The 18058-nt window shown below is 38.3% G+C and overlaps 1 protein-coding gene across 1 annotated transcript in view; it reads left to right on the top strand.

Annotated features, from left to right (window-relative positions):
• The window catches only part of LOC126335624 (Down syndrome cell adhesion molecule-like protein Dscam2), a 178530-nt gene that overhangs the window by 72767 nt on the left and 87705 nt on the right, over nt 1-18058 (top strand). Inside the window, exons 5-6 of the mRNA XM_049999079.1 lie at nt 11519-11947; nt 12053-12294. Of these exons, the coding sequence (XP_049855036.1) occupies nt 11519-11947; nt 12053-12294 (671 nt within the window). The remainder of the gene's footprint in view (nt 1-11518; nt 11948-12052; nt 12295-18058) is intronic.

Here is an 18058-nt window from a genome sequence, read left to right as displayed (position 1 = left end):
GACTGCACGCAGTGTTGCTCTGCAGGAGTTACTTGAAATCAAAAATTGATAACATCAATTGATACTACATTAAATTTGTGGGAGCTTTTACCTATCCATGATGAAATAATGTTAAATTTCATGATATGGTGTTAACTCAATCTCTAAGTCTGGTTTGTGGTGGTTTGTTTCACTCTTTACGGTTTAAAATAGTTAATACTAACAAATTTCACAACTATAGGTATAAGCTCCCAATAAATGTGATTACTTTTCAGGGGTCAAAGGTCAAAGTTAATTGGTTGAACTGTTTATTTTATGCTGCACACAGTTTTGAGAAATCATTTCTTGAAAAAACTTGTGTAAAGTTTAGTGAAAACTTTTATTTGTAATATTAGTTCAGTTTACATAAAAACTACATGTTGTTATATATTTTTGGTTTTGATGAACACAAATCTGAAGTAATATTTTCAAAATTCAAAATGGTTAATCCAATATAGTGGATGAAAAATTATGTTTTAACCAATTTTGATCATTTGTTCAGATTTGACCAACTAAAAATGTTTTTGTTACTTACATTAGTCTGCAATTCTAGGACTGTGTATCAACCTTTCTTCTAACTTGAATTGTTCCTGGAGAGCAATTCCCCCATTCTTCATGGTGGGAAAATACAGTCTGGCTGAGCTGGATATGCTGTGTTCGACAGCCTGCACATGTTGTTTGTCAACTTTTTCAGTGAATATGTCTGTATACATTATGTAATACAGATCATTTTGTGAACGTACATCAGAAGAGCTGTAGGAAGTTTTGTAACACATGGATTAAAAAATCATTTTGTCCCAACATTCTATACAAATATATGCATCAAAAAGAGCAAAAAATGGAACCTATTGACCATTTAAATGATAATCTGGCCTTAAAAATAGTTTTTTAATGTTATAAAATTAATGGTTACTGTTAAATCAAGTTTTGTAAAGACAAATATAAAAAGTGATTTCTACTCCTGAATGTAATACATCTGTATTAAGGGATAAATAGTGTACTGTGTATGGACAGGTTAGATGGGGTGGGGGTGGAGGATATAAGCATGAGGGAATGTAGCTTGCGAGATTATGCTCATTCTCTTCCTTCCATCACAGGTCTGCATACTAAAGAGTGAGCAGGTAATTTCCCAATCTGTCTATCCCACTAGATCTCAAGAAGGAACTACAGTGTGTCTCACTAATTTATACTGACCCTCCGCCTTATGAAGCACTGCTGATGCTATGTGCAGACATGGCCGGAGGGTGCTTATTTTCCACAAAGTACATTAGCATTGCATGAAATACAGATATGTGTTACTAACAATACTAACATAAGAAACTCATATGCAAAGAAAATATTTAAATCCCTGCACACCATTCTACACTGCTAAGGGGGAAATTGATTCTTAGTCATCCCGTATAGCAGCTGTAGCATTAGAAGACAACTTTCCTCACCACAAGCCCTGCTTGCTTTTCATTTTTCATGCAGACAACACTCCCCAAGTATTTTCTTTCCAGTTCTCTTAAGTAAAGAGACAAAGTAACTTCACTCAGCTTGTGTTTATGTAGTGGACTTATTTTCAGTTTATTACATGCTTGCCGGCCGCGGTGGTCTCGCGGTTCTAGGCGCGCAGTCCGGAACCGTGCAACTGCTACGGTCGCAGGTTCGAATCCTGCCTCGGGCATGGATGTGTGTGATGTCCTTAGGTTACTTAGGTTTAATTAGTTCTAAGTTCTAGGCGACTGATGACCACAGATGTTAAGTCGCATAGCGCTCAGAACCATTTGAAACATTTGAACCATTACATGCTTATCCTATATATTTGGAGTTGGTATATCAGATATTATGTAAAAAAAGTTGAACAGCTGGAGCAATCAATGGTTTTCTGCACAAAAGAGCCTGTTTGAATGTAGCATGTTGTCAATATCTATTCAACAGTGCTCATTTAATTGTTTCCACTGTGGAGGGTGAGGTGATTTCCACAGCATGATGGGTATCAAATGTATCACACAGCCTTAGCTCTCTCAGTGTCTGAAGAGTTCCAGATGCTTAAATAGGCTCCTCTGCAACAGAAGTAGGTAACGTAGGTTTTGTGAAAGTTTGTATAACATAAATCAAGCAATGTGTTGCAGCAAATTACTATTCTAGACTTGAACACTGTTAGTCACATTCCTTCAGACATTTTCACTCCCAGCATGGAAGATATACTGTGGATATGTTGTGAGTGGCTCCATTCAGTGCAACCTACAACTGACAGCAGTTCCTGAATGGGAGAGATTTATGTAACCTACCACTAATAGAGTTAATGGTGAGAGAAGTGCCATAACTTTCTGGTCATTCATTAATTCACTAACAAGACACTACAACACAATTACACCACTTTACAATATGCTGCCAATGACAGACAACAGGAAAGATCCCCATTTTCCAGACAAATCCTTTCCCACCAACTCTAAAAAGATCACTAACAACAACTTCCTTAAGAATTACACACTTCTCAACCATTATTTATTGGAACATATTTTACATAAACACTCACATAAAAACTGCAAATAGGTACCCATATAAGAGAACTGGATAGGAAATGTTGGGGAAGTGTGGTCTGTCTGCAAAATGAAAAACTACTTTTAATTATCTCTGATTTTTCAATCCCCTGCAATGCAGAAACAGTCAGTCCTAGAGAAAAATGAATAGGACTTTTTCTGTTGGAAATTTAATGTACTTTAATTTTGTACCAGGTAACATTTTTGTTAGAAGCTGCAGTTTTCAAGTTATTGAAGAAAAATTATTTTAAAAAGTCAAACACCTCCTCTCCCTTCGCCAGCCCACACTGCTCACACCCCACCAGTACAGGTTTTTGGTATATTGTTCACTACCATTACTCCAAGCACTGTACAAAAATTTGTGACTACACGATTTTCCCCTCACTGTGTTTCCTTCATTTACTGGACTACACCTACATGATTATTTACAGCAGTAGATAAACAATGTAGCAGTGTATAAAAAGGGAAGTAAGGAAGGTGTCTCTAATTATAGATCAATATCACTAATTCCCACCTCTAGTAAGGTATTTGAAAGCAGTATCCTCCCCAAGCCAGGTTAGTGCCTTTTTCACAAAACACAGACTGCTTGTAGTTTCTCAGCATGATTTTAGAAAAGGCCTAAGCATGGCAACAGCAGTTACCCAGTTATGAAGTATACTCTCTGTTGGACCAGAGGGTACAAACTGCAGATAAATTTTCAGACCCAATGAAAGCATTTGACACAGTACACCATAGGTTATTTATAAATAAGTGAAGTCATGTTACATAGGAGATTCACACATGCTTGTTATTGCAACATAGTTGTTGAACCAGAAGCAATGCATTAAATTGAAATACAAATTATGTATATGGAAACTATCAACCCACCAGTGAAACAGTAGTGCAAGCTATACCTCTCGGCTCAGTCCTTGCTCTCTTTCTCTTCCACATATTCATGAATGACATAACTCCCATATTACAAGCTCTGTAGATGACATCTCAGTCTTATTCCGTAGTAGAAAATGTAAGAAGTTAGATTCTTTTACTAAAAGTAGGGTAACATAATTAAGAAAATATTTTAACTATCAGGGCCTCAAGGTGAATGTTACTAAATATCACTTATTGGAATTTAAAACAGGGAGTTCTCATTATCATACAACTGTAAATATTGCATGTAACATCTTGGTGACAGAAATTGGCAGCTGTGAGTTTCAAGGTGTATACATTGATGAAAATCTGTAGTGGACAAACCACGTTAGCTTTGTATGTGGAAAGATCAGTAGTGGCTTATATCTCCTTTGCCAATGTGCAAATATAGTTCCTGGTCTGACGTTATAAATAGTTTACTAATGGAACAGTTTACTTCTTTATTAAGTATAGGATTGAATTATGGGGCTTTGCATCTGATGTCCACTTAAAAATAATATTTCTGCTACAGAAACAAGCAATAAGCTTTATACATTGGATAGGCTGTATAGAATCCTGTAGTGAAGTGTTTGTACAGCACAAATACTTGACAGTATATTCTTTATGCATATTTAGATTACTTATACTTTTCTATGAGTCACCCAAGTGAAGTTACCAAGGGCAGTGATATAAATGAGTACAACATGAGAACAGAACATAACAATTTTGGATAAGAATAACATTTGGAAAAAATATGTTTTTATTTTAACATGAAATTAAAATATTTTCCTAAGAAAAATGTTTGTGTTTATTCAATGAAATCCAAGACAGTTCTTGTGGTATGAACCAGTAGCATACGATTTGTAAAGTAATAAATGTATAAAACAGATTTAAGGTCCAATAATTTTAGTATGCAACATCTTTTGTAAATGTAATTATTGTTCATATTATTTTTTCCAATGCTGGCAAAAGCCATCTTCGTGCTGGCTCCATGCAAACAAAATGGACACAAATGAAGGAATAAATAAATGAATAATTTTAAGCACAGTCACAATATTCACCATCTAGAAATGGGTAAGATACATTTACATTATAAAGTAGAAACAACTATTACATAGCTTTCAGAGCCATTAGTTTGTTCCACAGAGGGGAATCAGGAGTAAATTTTAAAAGGTCAGGAAGGAGCAGCAGGTCACTTAGACCCCAGGCTGATGTAGGGCCTCCTGTCTTGAGCATGAGAAAAGAGTGTAACAAACGAGATGTGATAAAATGTAAAGGGAATTTTTTAATTTTGTGGGTTGGTTTTATAAATCTGATTTTTCAAGAAGGTACACATGTTCCTGATGTACATTTGCATTTTCAGCAGTTTTGAATAATTACTTTATAGTTGACAGTCGAAAAGGTTACACATGTTTTCAAGTGCTTGGTGAATTTTTACTTTCAAAATAGATGGATCAAAGAATGTGCATTAAATTTTGCTTGAAAGATGGAATAACATGTAACACCACATTAAAATTGTTGACTGTGGATTTTGACCAATCTACTACTATTAAGGCAAGAGTTGACAAGTGGTATAAATGTTTCAGAGAGAGTTGAGAGGAGGTTGGAGACGATGATTGCCCCGGACACCCTATTACGTTAATTGCTGACAACAGTGAGGAAGAAGTAAAGAAAATGAAGGAGTAAAGAAAATGTGTCTGGAAATCGCCATCAGAGAGGTCTCTGATGATGTCACCATATCATTTGGCTCACGCCACACAATTTTTTCAGAAATTGTAGACATGAAATATTTAGCAGCAGAATTTGTTCTGAAATTTTTGAATTTCAACTGAAAATGACATGTGGATGTTGCCCAAGAATTGCTGATTTGTGTCAACAATGATCCAAAACTTCTAAAGAAGGTTATAACAGCAGATGAAACATGGGAATAGGGGTACGATGTCTAAACCAAGGCTAAATCATTGCAAATACTCCCTGAAGAGCCAAGACTCAAAAAATGCAACAAGTTTAATAACATGTGAAGGTTGTTCTCAGTGTTTTCTTCAATTACAATATGATAGCACATCATGAATTCCTGCCTTATGGTCACATGTTCAATAAGGAGTACTAGCTGGAAATTACGTGCTGTTTGTGTGACACAATCCAAAGAAAACAACCAGACTTGTGGCAAAACCACTCATGGAAATTGCTCCATGATAATGCTACCACTCACACCTTAAAGCTTTTCTGTTATTTTTTGTCATAAAACAAAACTGTTATGTTACCTCAGCCACTGTATTTACTGGACATGGCCCCTGAAACTCCACTCTATTCCCGAGTCTGAAGAGGACCATGTGTATTGATTGGTGACCTCCGCCACACACCATTGGGTGGCTTGCGGTGTATAAATGTAAATGTAAATGTGAATGAAAAGATGTCCTTTTGCCACCATTGATGAGATAAAAACTGGATTACTGAAGTGAGTTCCAGAAGTACTTCCAAGATTGGGAAAACTGCTTGGAGAAGTTTATTATGTGTGAGGGCGATTACTTTGAAGGGGACAAAGTTAATGTTGATGCATAAATAAAGATTCTTAAAAAGAAAAAAAAATCAGTTACCGTTTTGTCACACCTCATACTGTTCCTTGTCTTACTGCAGCCTTTGGCTGGCTGTTGAGGACATCCGACCCACCTTCCAGTACCTGGTAGAAGGTGGCCTTGCCCAGCCCAGAGTTAATGGGTCAGCCTTTCTGTAATTCATTTAAATAGTTTTTTGGTTGGAGCTTACTGTGATGGCTTTTAGGTTAGTAGCATTCATAAGAATGCAGGAAATAAGCTTGCAAAAAGTCCTCCTAGGAAGCAGCACTTTCCAGAGTTGGACTATTGCGGTAGTAGGAATTGATCGGTGGAAATGCTTCCATTGCTGAAGATGTTTTGCTGCGATGCCTGAGTAGATAAACAGTTTAGCAGAGCTTCTGACAGCTGAGCACTAAGTCCACCGCTGGCGTGCTGCCAAGATTGCGTAAGATGTTTGGCGGCTTGCATTGTCCACCTTTGTAGGCGAAACATGCTGTTGCATCCTTGAGCCCCCAGTTCTAGAACTGTCCGGTTAATGGCTGATGCTACAGATCAGTTTGCAAATAAAAAATTTATTTATGAAAATATACAGTACAATCACAAACGAACTTTACATATTCACATACACCTTTACCTTTTACTCAAATTAATACAGACTCATTTACAGATAATTTCCTCCTATTACGAGTATACAATGATAAAGCAGAAGACGACATATAAGCAGATTTACCAAAGTCTTTATTAGCAAGTTTGGCCATATGGTAAGTGTGAAATGCAATAATGCATGCGGAAAGACTTACCTTAGGGGGAAAAAAGGATAGGTATACACTCGCGTACACACACACACACACACACACACACACACATATACAGACACAAGCAGACATATGATATGTCTGCTTGTGTCTGTATATTTATGGATAGATATGTGTGCGTGTGTGTGTGTGTGCGCGAGTATATACCTATCCTTTTTCCCCCCTAAGGTAAGTATTTCTGCCCCCGGGATTGAAATGACTCCTTACCCTCTCCCTTAAAACCCACATCCTTTCGTCTTTCCCTCTCCTTCCCTCTTTTCTGAAGAAGCAACCATTTTGTGTGTGTTTGTGTGTTATTTTATTGTGCCTGTCTATATATATATATATATATATATATATATATATATATATATATATATATATAGAAATTTCCACATGGGAAAAATATATTAAAAACAAAAAGTCCAAGACTTACCAAGCGGGGAAGTGCCGGTAGACAGGCACAATAAAATAACACACAAAATTTCGAGCTTTCACAAACGGCAGCTGCTTCATCAGGAAAGAGGGAAAGAAAAGGAAAGATGAAAGGAGTTGGGTTTTAAGGGAGAGGGTAAGGAGTCATTCCAATCCCGAGAGCGGAAAGACTTACCTTAGGGGGAGGGAAGGATAGGTATATACTCGCACACACACACACACACACACATATCCATCCATACATACACAGACACAAGCAGACATATTTAAGGTGTTGTCATGTAGATAGTAAAACAACAATAGAGTATGAACAATAGAAAAGTAATAGAACTGAATAAGCAGCAGCTTTATAAAAGTAATGACCTCCCATGTGCAGGTGGAAAGTAAGTGTCTGTTGGACATTGATGGTATTTCCTAAAATAAATGGTCTGTTTTATTGAAATAAGATTCATTACAATCCTTGGAATTAAAAAAATTGATATTACATTGCGAATTATACATAGACAACAGCATCTTACACTGGTTTCTCCAGTTGTTTGGGGATGTTTTAAACTGACATCAAAAGGAACTCTTGTGGTACACTGATGAGTACATGCCAGATGCTGAATTATCCTGCATACATTGTTTTGTCCAATAGACTTCCTCCTTCACCCATCCCCACAAGAAGAAGTACATAGTATAAGATCTGGTTCAATGCTGGCTACTCTTAAGGACAGTGGAGACCCAACTGACATAACAGGAAATGATAGCCAAATCAAATGATAGTTTGATTGTCAGATGTGATGGGGCAATATCTGGCATAAACATGATGTCACTGATATTGTAAATAAAATAGAAAGAAACTTCCACATGGGAAAAATATATTAAAAAAAGAGATTCCAAGACTTACCAAGCGGGAAAGCTCCGGCAGACAGGCACATGAACAAAACACACAAACACACACACAGAATTACGAGCTTTCGCAACTGGCAGTTGCTTCGTCAGGAAAGAGGGAAGGAGAGGGAAAAATGAAAGGATGTGGGTTTTAAGGGAGAGGGTAAGGAGTCATTCCAATCCCGGGAGCGGAAAGACTTCCCTTAGGGGAAAAAAAGGACAGGTGTACACTCGCACACACACACACACATATCCATCCGCACATACACAGACACAAGCAGACATATTTAAAGGCAAAGAGTAAGGGCAGAGATGTCAGTCGAGGCAGAAGTACAGAGGCAAAGAAGTTGTTGAAAGACAGGTGAGGTATGAGCGGCGGCAACTTGAAATTAGCGGAGGTTGAGGCCTGACGGATATCGAGAAGAGAGGATATACTGAAGGGCGAGTTCCCTTCTCCGGAGTTCGGATAGGGTGGTGTTGGTGGGAAGTATCCAGATAACTCGGACGGTGTAACACTGTGCCAAGATGTGCTGGCCATGCATCAAGGCATGTTTAGCCACAGGGTGATCCTCATTACCAACAAACACTGTCTGCCTGTGTCCATTCATGCGAATGGACAGTTTGTTGCTGGTCATTCCCACATAGAAAGCATCACAGTGCAGGCAGGTCAGTTGGTAAATCACGTGGGTGCTTTCACATGTGGCTCTCCCTTGATATTGCCGTACGTGGATATGATTGCCCCAGCCAAAATTTCCCGGAATGGCAAAGTACCAGCATGAGATCATAGTGTTCAAAGAAGGAACAGACCAATACGTTGTTTTGGTGTCATACCACACATCACTGCTAACTTAGGGTGTGTCACATTTTCATAATGGTGGCATGTGGAGAAAATTTTTTCCCAGTAATGGGAATTAAGGTGGTTTACAAAACCTCCATATGAAATGCAAATTCATCACCCCAAATCATATATGAAAACAATTAGGGAGAAACCTCTGGACTAGAATTTTCCATACTCCAGCCAACAGTAACAGTCTTATGCAGAAAGCCCTTGCAGTAATATGGCTTCCACAAATGAAATTCCAGCTTCATTTTAATGACATTTTGAAGCATATACTGCGTTAGATCACTTGCAAGGGCTGCCTTCAGTATCAGTTTATTTTTCCAATTGAACATTTTCTGTGCTGTGCGCCCATTTATCTGTGATGTGGTTGCTTGGGATGACCATTTCTTACACTGTTCATCATGTACCACATAGCCAACAGTTTTGTATGGCATCTCTTGGTGGTTCTTGCAAAGCAGTGTGGAACTTGTATATAGTGCACCACCATCTTTGTACCCCAGAATGTAACACTTCATTGTAATTGACCACCTGAGCCCACTCATGCATTGGCAGGCTTCTAACCTTGACAGTCAATTTCTACCAATGCAAAGAAAAAATATCGTTGATTTTAAACAAACATAGTCATATTTAGTCAAGTTTCTAGATATTTAGAATAGGAACTTACTTCCACATTCCACCTTCTGTCCCCCCATAGTATTGCCATGTTACATTTAGCCTGAGTAAAGACTGATAGTGTATAGTAGTTTAATAATATATAATAATTATTAATGCAGCTTTGAACAGTTACAGCTTTTTGTTAATGTGTGCACTCATTTGGAAGCTTACTAACAGGGATTCTTCCTGGTCATCATTCAAGAATGAAACAGATTGTTTTATACTGGTTTTACTTTTCTTAAAAATTTCCATGTTCTCAAATGGTTCACACAATACTGGATGAATTTTTCTTGATGAATTAAATGTAAGCACAGAGGTAATCATCTCATTGGAACTTATTATTTGCAGTACAAATTTGTAAAGTACTGACAATGAATCATAGCCAAAGCACTGTTCTATATTTTTTTAAAAATGGTAAAAATTAATAAACAATTTTACTGTATGTGTTGTATTACTGTGATTTACCTTTTTCATGTGATTGTTATAGAAATTCTAGGATCATTTTCAATTTGTGTCAGCACTTCTCACATCTTCAGTGAAGTGAAGTGAGATGTGATGAAAATTGGTAATCACCTGAGAGCCTAGTCTTGGAAGAAGAAAGGAAAAATTTGGATGCAAAGATAGTGGCAATGCTTGAAGCTACAAGCAGGGTCACCAAAGCAAAGAGAAACTTGTCCCAGAATCCAGTGGAATTGTTCTTGTGACTCTTTCTGTATTCTTCTATTTTCCTGCAATCATTTCCTCTCTTGTGACTGTAGTTCTGAGAGAGAACAGTTATGTGCATTTCTACTTTTTACACTCTTCTGACAATATGTGAATAAATCTTTCTGTGTCTATATTGTTAATGTTCACAAGTGTTTTATTGGAGTTGTCACAGTAAAACAAACACTTTTTACAAAAACTTGATTGTTTATTAAGTTTACAAACAGCAGTTATAACAAGGGAGATTTTTTTTATCATTTATGATTTTTTGGAGATGATGTTTGAATTGCTTGTATAAAGCACAATTGTGTAAGTAGGAAAAATATTTTCAGGGGGGAATAAAGACATATACCAATATTCAGTCTGCTTGTAGCTATCTGTCAGTAATGTGCCAATATTAAATGTAAATGTTTATAAATATTAAATGAGCACTGGTCATCACTCGCAGCACAGAAAACCGGAACACAAAGATATGATACTTCTTGTGCAGCTATTACTTAAGTATGCATGCACATACAACTAAAATTATTTCTGCAGACAGAAATTGATTAATGAGTTTCAGCATAGCACTTTTGTCATTAGGTTCTTTTACCCTTCCTGAGTAATAATACAATTTTTATTTGAGCAATTTTAACCTTCATCCTATTGCATATATTTCTTCTCACTAAACATAATGTGCAGGCTTTCACAGCTGGTGTCTTCAGTAATTATAACTTCCGGGCTAAGAGGCCGTGGTCCAATAGTAGAAATACTTCTCCCTGACGTTTCGTTACCAGCTGCGGGCAACATCATCTGAGGTGAGTCTACAACTGGCTGCTAGGCTGTGGAGGTTGTGTTTATATAGAGCGCGTGGAGGGCACCACCACTCGTCACATATTGTCAATATTAAAACTATCTCTGGCTGGCATCATTACTCTCGATTGAGGGTAATCAATTGTCACATCTTTGGTACTGTTGACAACACGTGACAAGCGGTGGCACCCTCTACGTGCTCTATATAAACACGACCTCCACAGCCTAGCAGCCAGTCGTAGACTCACCTCAAATGATGTTGCCCGCAGCTGGCAACAAAATGTCAGGGAGAAGTATTTCTACTATTGGACCACGAACTCTTAGGTCGGAAGTTTTAATTCCTTCTCACTGTTATATCAGGATGAATATTGTCTGTGGTGAGATGTATCCATGAGGAATATTACCTTCAAACAATTAATAGTCGTATGTTTTCTTAACTTTCAGTTCCTGCAAAATTCTCCACACACTTTACAAATATTACAGTACCAAAAGGAAGCACTGCTTTTCTTAACTGCACTGTGGCTGCTGACAAACCAATATCCATTACCTGGTACCAAAATAATCATGAACTTAAAGCTAAACATAACCCACAAATAAATATTAAAGAAGATAATACAAGCAAAGGAGTAACATCAACACTCATATTCAAACATGTTCGCAGAGAAGATACTTCATCCTTTATTTGTGTTGCCTCAAATAAGTATGGGAAGGATCAATTAGAAATGAAGCTTATTGTCCAGGAAACTCCAGAACCACCTGCTAATGTTCATGTAAATAACTTCTCAAGCCGATCAGTCTCTCTCAGTTGGGAGGAGCCATATAATGGAAACAGCATCATTGGAGCTTACATAGTGCAGTATAAGAACACAACAGGTAAGCCTTGATACTATTTCCTAATAAAATGTTTCATTCAGTTGTACTTGTTAAAAATATTAACATATAACACTGTGTAATTCTAGCAGTGTGTACATCTGTTAGCAGTTCCTTGGCATCAGAATGTTGTCCAGGTTGTAGTTGGAGGAGATCAGCTGAATGTTACCATCAAAGATCTGAGACCTGCACATGGTTATCAGTTCCAAATCAGAGCAGAAAATTCTGTTGGTGTGTCCAATGCAAGTGAAACAGTAACAGTGACTACAACAGAAGAAATACCAGAGGCACCACCGAGGGACATCAAGGTTAAAGTGAAAAATTCCAGAACACTTCTTGTGACCTGGAGGGTAAGGACTAAATTTGAAAACTTTGTATTCATTTAAAGTGAGAGCCAAAGATAAACAACATTTGTAACAGCAGAGAACCATCATCTTATCAGTCACAAAAGCAGGAAAAACTGGAGTGGCCCCACACTCACACAAATTCAAAATGCAGTTGAAATTACCAAACAGTATAACCATCAAGTAACCAACAGGCACATGAACAGGACTGAAAAGTTTGCTAGCTTTTCAATGGATCCTTTTTCAAGCTAGAGTACACCAGGAGTTTTTATCACCATATTTAAATAGTCAATGAAATGGTCATGTGCTGAATAATAAAAGGGTGAATCACAAAAAACTTCTGTATAGGAGATAGTCTACAGGAAAGGAAATGATATACACTGAGGTGACAAAAGTCATGGTATAATGATATGCACATATGTGGATGGAGGTAGTATCATGTACACAAGGTACATAAGGGTGGTACATTGGCAAAACTGTCTTTTGTACTCAAGTGATTCATGTGAATAGGTTTCTGATGTGATTATGGCTACAGGACTGGAATTAACAAACTTTGAATGTGGAATGGTAGTTGGAGCAAGATGCATGTGACACTCCATTTCAGAAATCATAAGGGAATCCAATATTCCAAGATCCACAATGTCAAGAGTGTGCTGAGAATGCCAAATTTAGGGTATTACCTGACTACAAAAGGGTGTAGAGTTGTCAGTGTGGACGAACAAGGAACACTGCATGAAATAACCCAGAAATCATTGTCAGATGTATGATGAACATATCAGGACAGTCCAGCAAAATCTGGCATTATTGGGCTATAGCAGCAGATGGGAGTGCCTGTACTAATAGCATGACATCATCTGCAACACCTCTTCTGAGCTCATGGCAGTATTGGTTGAACCCTAGATGACTGGAAAATTGTGGACTGTTTGAATGAGTCGCATTTTCAGTTGGTAAGAGCTGATGGTAGAGTTTGAGTATGGCACAGACACCACAAAGCCATGGACCCAAGTTATCAACAAGGCACTGCGCAAGATAGAGGTGGCTCAATCACTATGTGGGCTGTGTTTACATGACGTGGACTGGGTCCTCTGGTCCAACTGAACCAATGGTTGAGTGGAAATGGTTATGTTCAGCTTCTAAGAGAGCATTTGCAGCCATTCATGGACTTCATGTTCCCAAACAGCAGTGGAAAGCAACAGTTGTTCACGACTGGTTTTAAAACCATTCAGGACTATTTGAGTGAATGATAATCAAGAGGTCAATTTGTACACAAAAACCTGCACCTGCAACACTTTTGCAATCATGAACGGCTATACAGGCAGCATGGCTCAGTATTTCTGGAGGGGACTTCCAACAACTTTTTGAGACCATGCAACTTCAAGTTCCTGCATTATGCCAGATAAAAGGAGGTCCAGCACAGTGAAAACAGTGAAAGAAAATACAACAAAGTCGAGGCGAGGGACTGAATTGATGCCAAGAGTCTGGACAGAGCAAATGATCCCTGTACACCATATCTGGAGTGTAGTTGCATTTTATGTAGAGAGGTAGATGCTTTGGGTGGTGAAACAAGTACCCATTTCCATACCCTAATTTTCAATAATCATATATAAAAGCTTTCTATAAAAGTTTAAATCCATTCCTGGTGTCAGTATGGATTATTGTATACTGAAGCACAGGTCTGAATAAAACAGCTTCAGACTTTAAATATAACACTGCCATTGTTATGATCTTCAGTCCAGAGACTGGTTTGATTCAGCTCTCCATGCTACCCTATTCTGTGCAAGTATCTACTGCAACCTACATCCTTCTTAATCTGCTTAGTGTATTGATCTCTTGGTCTCCCTCTATGATTTTTACCCTCCATGCTGCCCTCCAAAACTAAATTTGTGACCCCTTGATGTCTCAGAACATGTCCTACCAAGCAGTTCCTTCTTTTTGTCAAGTTGTGCCACAAACTCCTCTCCTCTCCAATTCTATTCAATAACTCCTCATTAGTTATGTGATCTACTCATCGAATCTTCACCATTCTTCTGTAGCACCACATTTTGAAAGCTTCTATTATCTTCCTGTCCAAACTATTTATCGCCCATGTTCCACTTCCATACAAGGCTACACTCCATACAAATACTTTCAGAAACGACTTCCTGACATTTAAATCTATACTTAATGTTAAGAAATTTCTCTTCTTCAGAAACGCTTTCCTTGCCATTGCCAGTCTACAATTTATATCTTCTCTACTTTGACCATCATAAGTTACTTTGCTCCCCAAATAGCAAAACACCTTTACTACTTTAAGTGTCTCATTTCCTAATCTAATTCCCTCAGCATCACCCGACTTAATTCGACTTCATTCCATTATCCTCGTCTTGCTTTTGTTGATGTTCATCTTATATCCTTCTTTCAAGACACTATCCGTTCCATTTAACTGCTCTTCCAAGTCCTTTGCTGTCTCTGACAGAATTATAATATCATCGGCGAACCTCAAAGTTTTTACTTCTTCTCCATGGATTTTAATACCTACTCCAAATTTTTCTTTTGTTTCCTTTACTGCTTGCTCAATATACAGATTGAATAACATTGGGGAGAGGCTACAAACCTGTCTAACTCCCTTCCCAACAATTGCTTCCCTTTCATGCCTCTCAACAGTTATAACTGCCATCTGGTTTCTGTACAAATTGTAAATAGCCTTTCGCTCCCTGTATTTTACCCCTGCCACCTTTAGTATTTAAAAGAGAGTATTCCAGCCAACATTGTCAAAAGCTTTCTCTAAGTCTACAAATGCTAGAAATGTAGGTTTGCCTTTCCTTAATCTTTCTTCTAAGATAAGGTGCAAGATCCGTATTGCCTCACATGTTCCAATATTTCTATGGAATCCAAACTGATCTTCCTCGAGATTGGCTTCTACCAGCTTATCCATTCGTCTGTAAAGAATTCGCGTTAGTATTTTGCAGCTGTGACTTATTAAACTGATTGTTCTGTAATTTTCATATCTGTCAACACCTGCTTTCTATGGGATTGGAATTATTATATTCTTCTTGAAGTCTGAGGGTACTTCACCTGTCTCATACATCTTGCTCACCAGATGGTAGAGTTTTGTCAGGACCGGCTCTCCCAAGGCCTTCAGTAGTTCTAATGGAATGTTGTCTACTCCCGGGACCTTGTTTCGCCTCAGGTCTTTCAGGGCTCTGTCAAACTCTTGATGCAGTATCATTTACTGCATTTTTATATTTTCTCCTTTCATCAATTAAATTCAATATTTTTTCTGTTACCCAAGGATTTCCACTAGCCCTCAACTTTTTACCTACTTGATCCTCTGCTGCCTTGACTACTTCATCCCTCAGAGCTACCCATTCTTCTTCTACTGTACTTCTTTCCCCCACTGCTGTCTATTGTTCCCTTATGCTCTCCTTGAAACTCTGTACAACCTCTGGTTTAGTCAGTTTATCCAGGTCCCATCTCCTTAAATTCCCCACCTTTTGCAGTTTATTCAATTTTAATATGCAGTTCATAACCAATAGATTGTGGTCAGAGTCCACATCTTCCCCTGCAAATGTCTTACAATTTAAAACCTGGTTCGTAAATCTCTGTCTTACCATTATATAATCTATCTGATATGTTTTGATGTCTCCATGATTCTTCCATGTATACAACCTTCTTTTATGATTCTTGAATCAAGTGTTAGCTAAGATTAATTTATGCTCTGTGCAAAATTCTAACAGATGGCTACCTCTTTCATTTCTTACCCCCAATCCATATTCACCTACTATGTTTCCTTCTCTCCATTTTCCTACACTCGAATTCCAGTCACCCATGACTATTAAATTTTCGTCTCCCTTCACTATCTGGATAATTTCTTTTATCTCATAATACATTTCATCAATATCTTCATCATCTGCAGAGCTAGTTGGCATACAAACTTGTACCACTGTAGTAGGCATGGGCTTTGTGTCTATCTTGGTCACAATAATGTGTTCACTATGCTGTTTGTAGTAGCTTACCTGCACTCCTATTTTTATATTCACTATTAAACCTACTCCTGCATTACCCCTATTTGATTTTGGATTTATTACCCTGTATTCACCTGACCAAAAGTCTTGTTCCTCCTGCCACCGAACTTCACTGATTCCCACTATATCTAACTTTAACCTATCCATTTCCCTTTTTAAATTTTCTAACCTACCTGCGCGATTAAGGGATCTGACATTCCAAACTCCAATCCGTAGAATGCCAGTTTTCTTTCTCCTGATAACAACGTCCTCTTGAGTAGTCCCCACCCGGAGATCCAAATGGAGGACTATTTTACCTCCTGAATATTTTACCCAAGAGGACACCAACATCATTGAACCTTACAGTAAAGCTGCAGGCCCTCAGGAAAAATTACAGCTGTAGTTTCCCCTTGCTTTCAGCTGTTTGCAGTACCAGCACAGCAAGGCCATTTTGGTTATTGTTACAAGGCCAGATCAGTTAATCATCCAGACTGTTGCCCCTGCAACTACTGGAAAGGCTGCTGCCCCTCTTCAGGATCCACACATTTGTCTGATATCCCTCCATTGTGGTTGCACCTACAGTACGGCCATCTGTATCATTGCGGCACACAAGCCTTCCCACCAGTGGCAAGGTCCATGGTGCTGGATGAAAGGAAAATTCCTTGCATCCTACATTGTCTTCCTACTTGATACACTTTCATTTCTCCAAAAGTTTAAGAAACAAGAAATATAACCCACTCTTTCATTTGTGTGTGTGTGTGTGTGTGTGTGTGTGTGTGTGTGTGTGTGTGTGTGTGTGTGTGTGTGTTTGTAAGCACTCACTTTTTTTGTATGTCAGGTATTGTTAATATTTATCGAATGTGAAGAAATGTTGAATTACCAAAGAGGAAGAGTGAGGGAGTTATTACATACTATATCAAGTTGAAACATATAGTTACATAGTAACAGCAGAAAAGATGTATTAAAAATTATTTTGGAGACAGATCAAAATGAGAGGAATCTAAATAAAAGTCATTACAACATAATAACATTTCACAAAATTGTAATAAATCTATTAGATGAAAGTAACTGCTGCTCTCTAAGTAATATTCGCACATGATAACTTCATGAGCAATTACACCAATAACCTGAAAACAGCTTTTCCATCCCGCAACTACCCTCATGAAGTGGCACAGAAGCAAATAATACGAGCCAATTCCTCATCCCCTCAAACCCAGAACCTCCCACAGAAGAACCCCAAAAGTGCCCCACTTGTGACAGGATACTTTCCAGGACTGGATCAGAATCTGAATGTGATTCTCCAGTAGGGATACAACTTCATCAAATCCTGCCATGAAATGAGATCCATCCTTCATGAAATCCTCCCCACTCCACCAAGAGTGTCTTTCCACTGTCCACCTAACCTTCGTAACCTCTTTGTTCATCCCTATGAAATCCCCAAACCACCTTCCCTACCCTCTGGCTCCTACCCTTGTAACTGCCCCCAGTGTAAAACCTGTCCCATGCATCCTCCCACTACCACCTACTCCAGTCCTGTAACCCAGAAGGTGTACACAATCAAAGGCAGAGCCACATGTGAAAGCACCCACGTGATTTACCAACTAACCTGCTTACACTGTGGAGCTTTCTATGTGGAAATGACCAACAACAAACTGTCCATTTGCATGAATGGACACAGGCAGACACTGTTTGTTGGTAATGAGGATCACCCTGTGGCTAAACATGCCTTGGTGCATGGCCAGCACATCTTGGCACAGTCCACACCGTCCGGGTGGAACACTCCTTAC

This window comes from Schistocerca gregaria, chromosome 2 (genome assembly GCF_023897955.1).
Source record: "Schistocerca gregaria isolate iqSchGreg1 chromosome 2, iqSchGreg1.2, whole genome shotgun sequence".
Taxonomy (NCBI): Eukaryota; Metazoa; Arthropoda; class Insecta; order Orthoptera; family Acrididae; genus Schistocerca; species Schistocerca gregaria.
The sequence above is the reverse complement of the archived record's forward strand: the minus strand, read 5'-3'. Positions and strand labels throughout refer to the sequence as shown.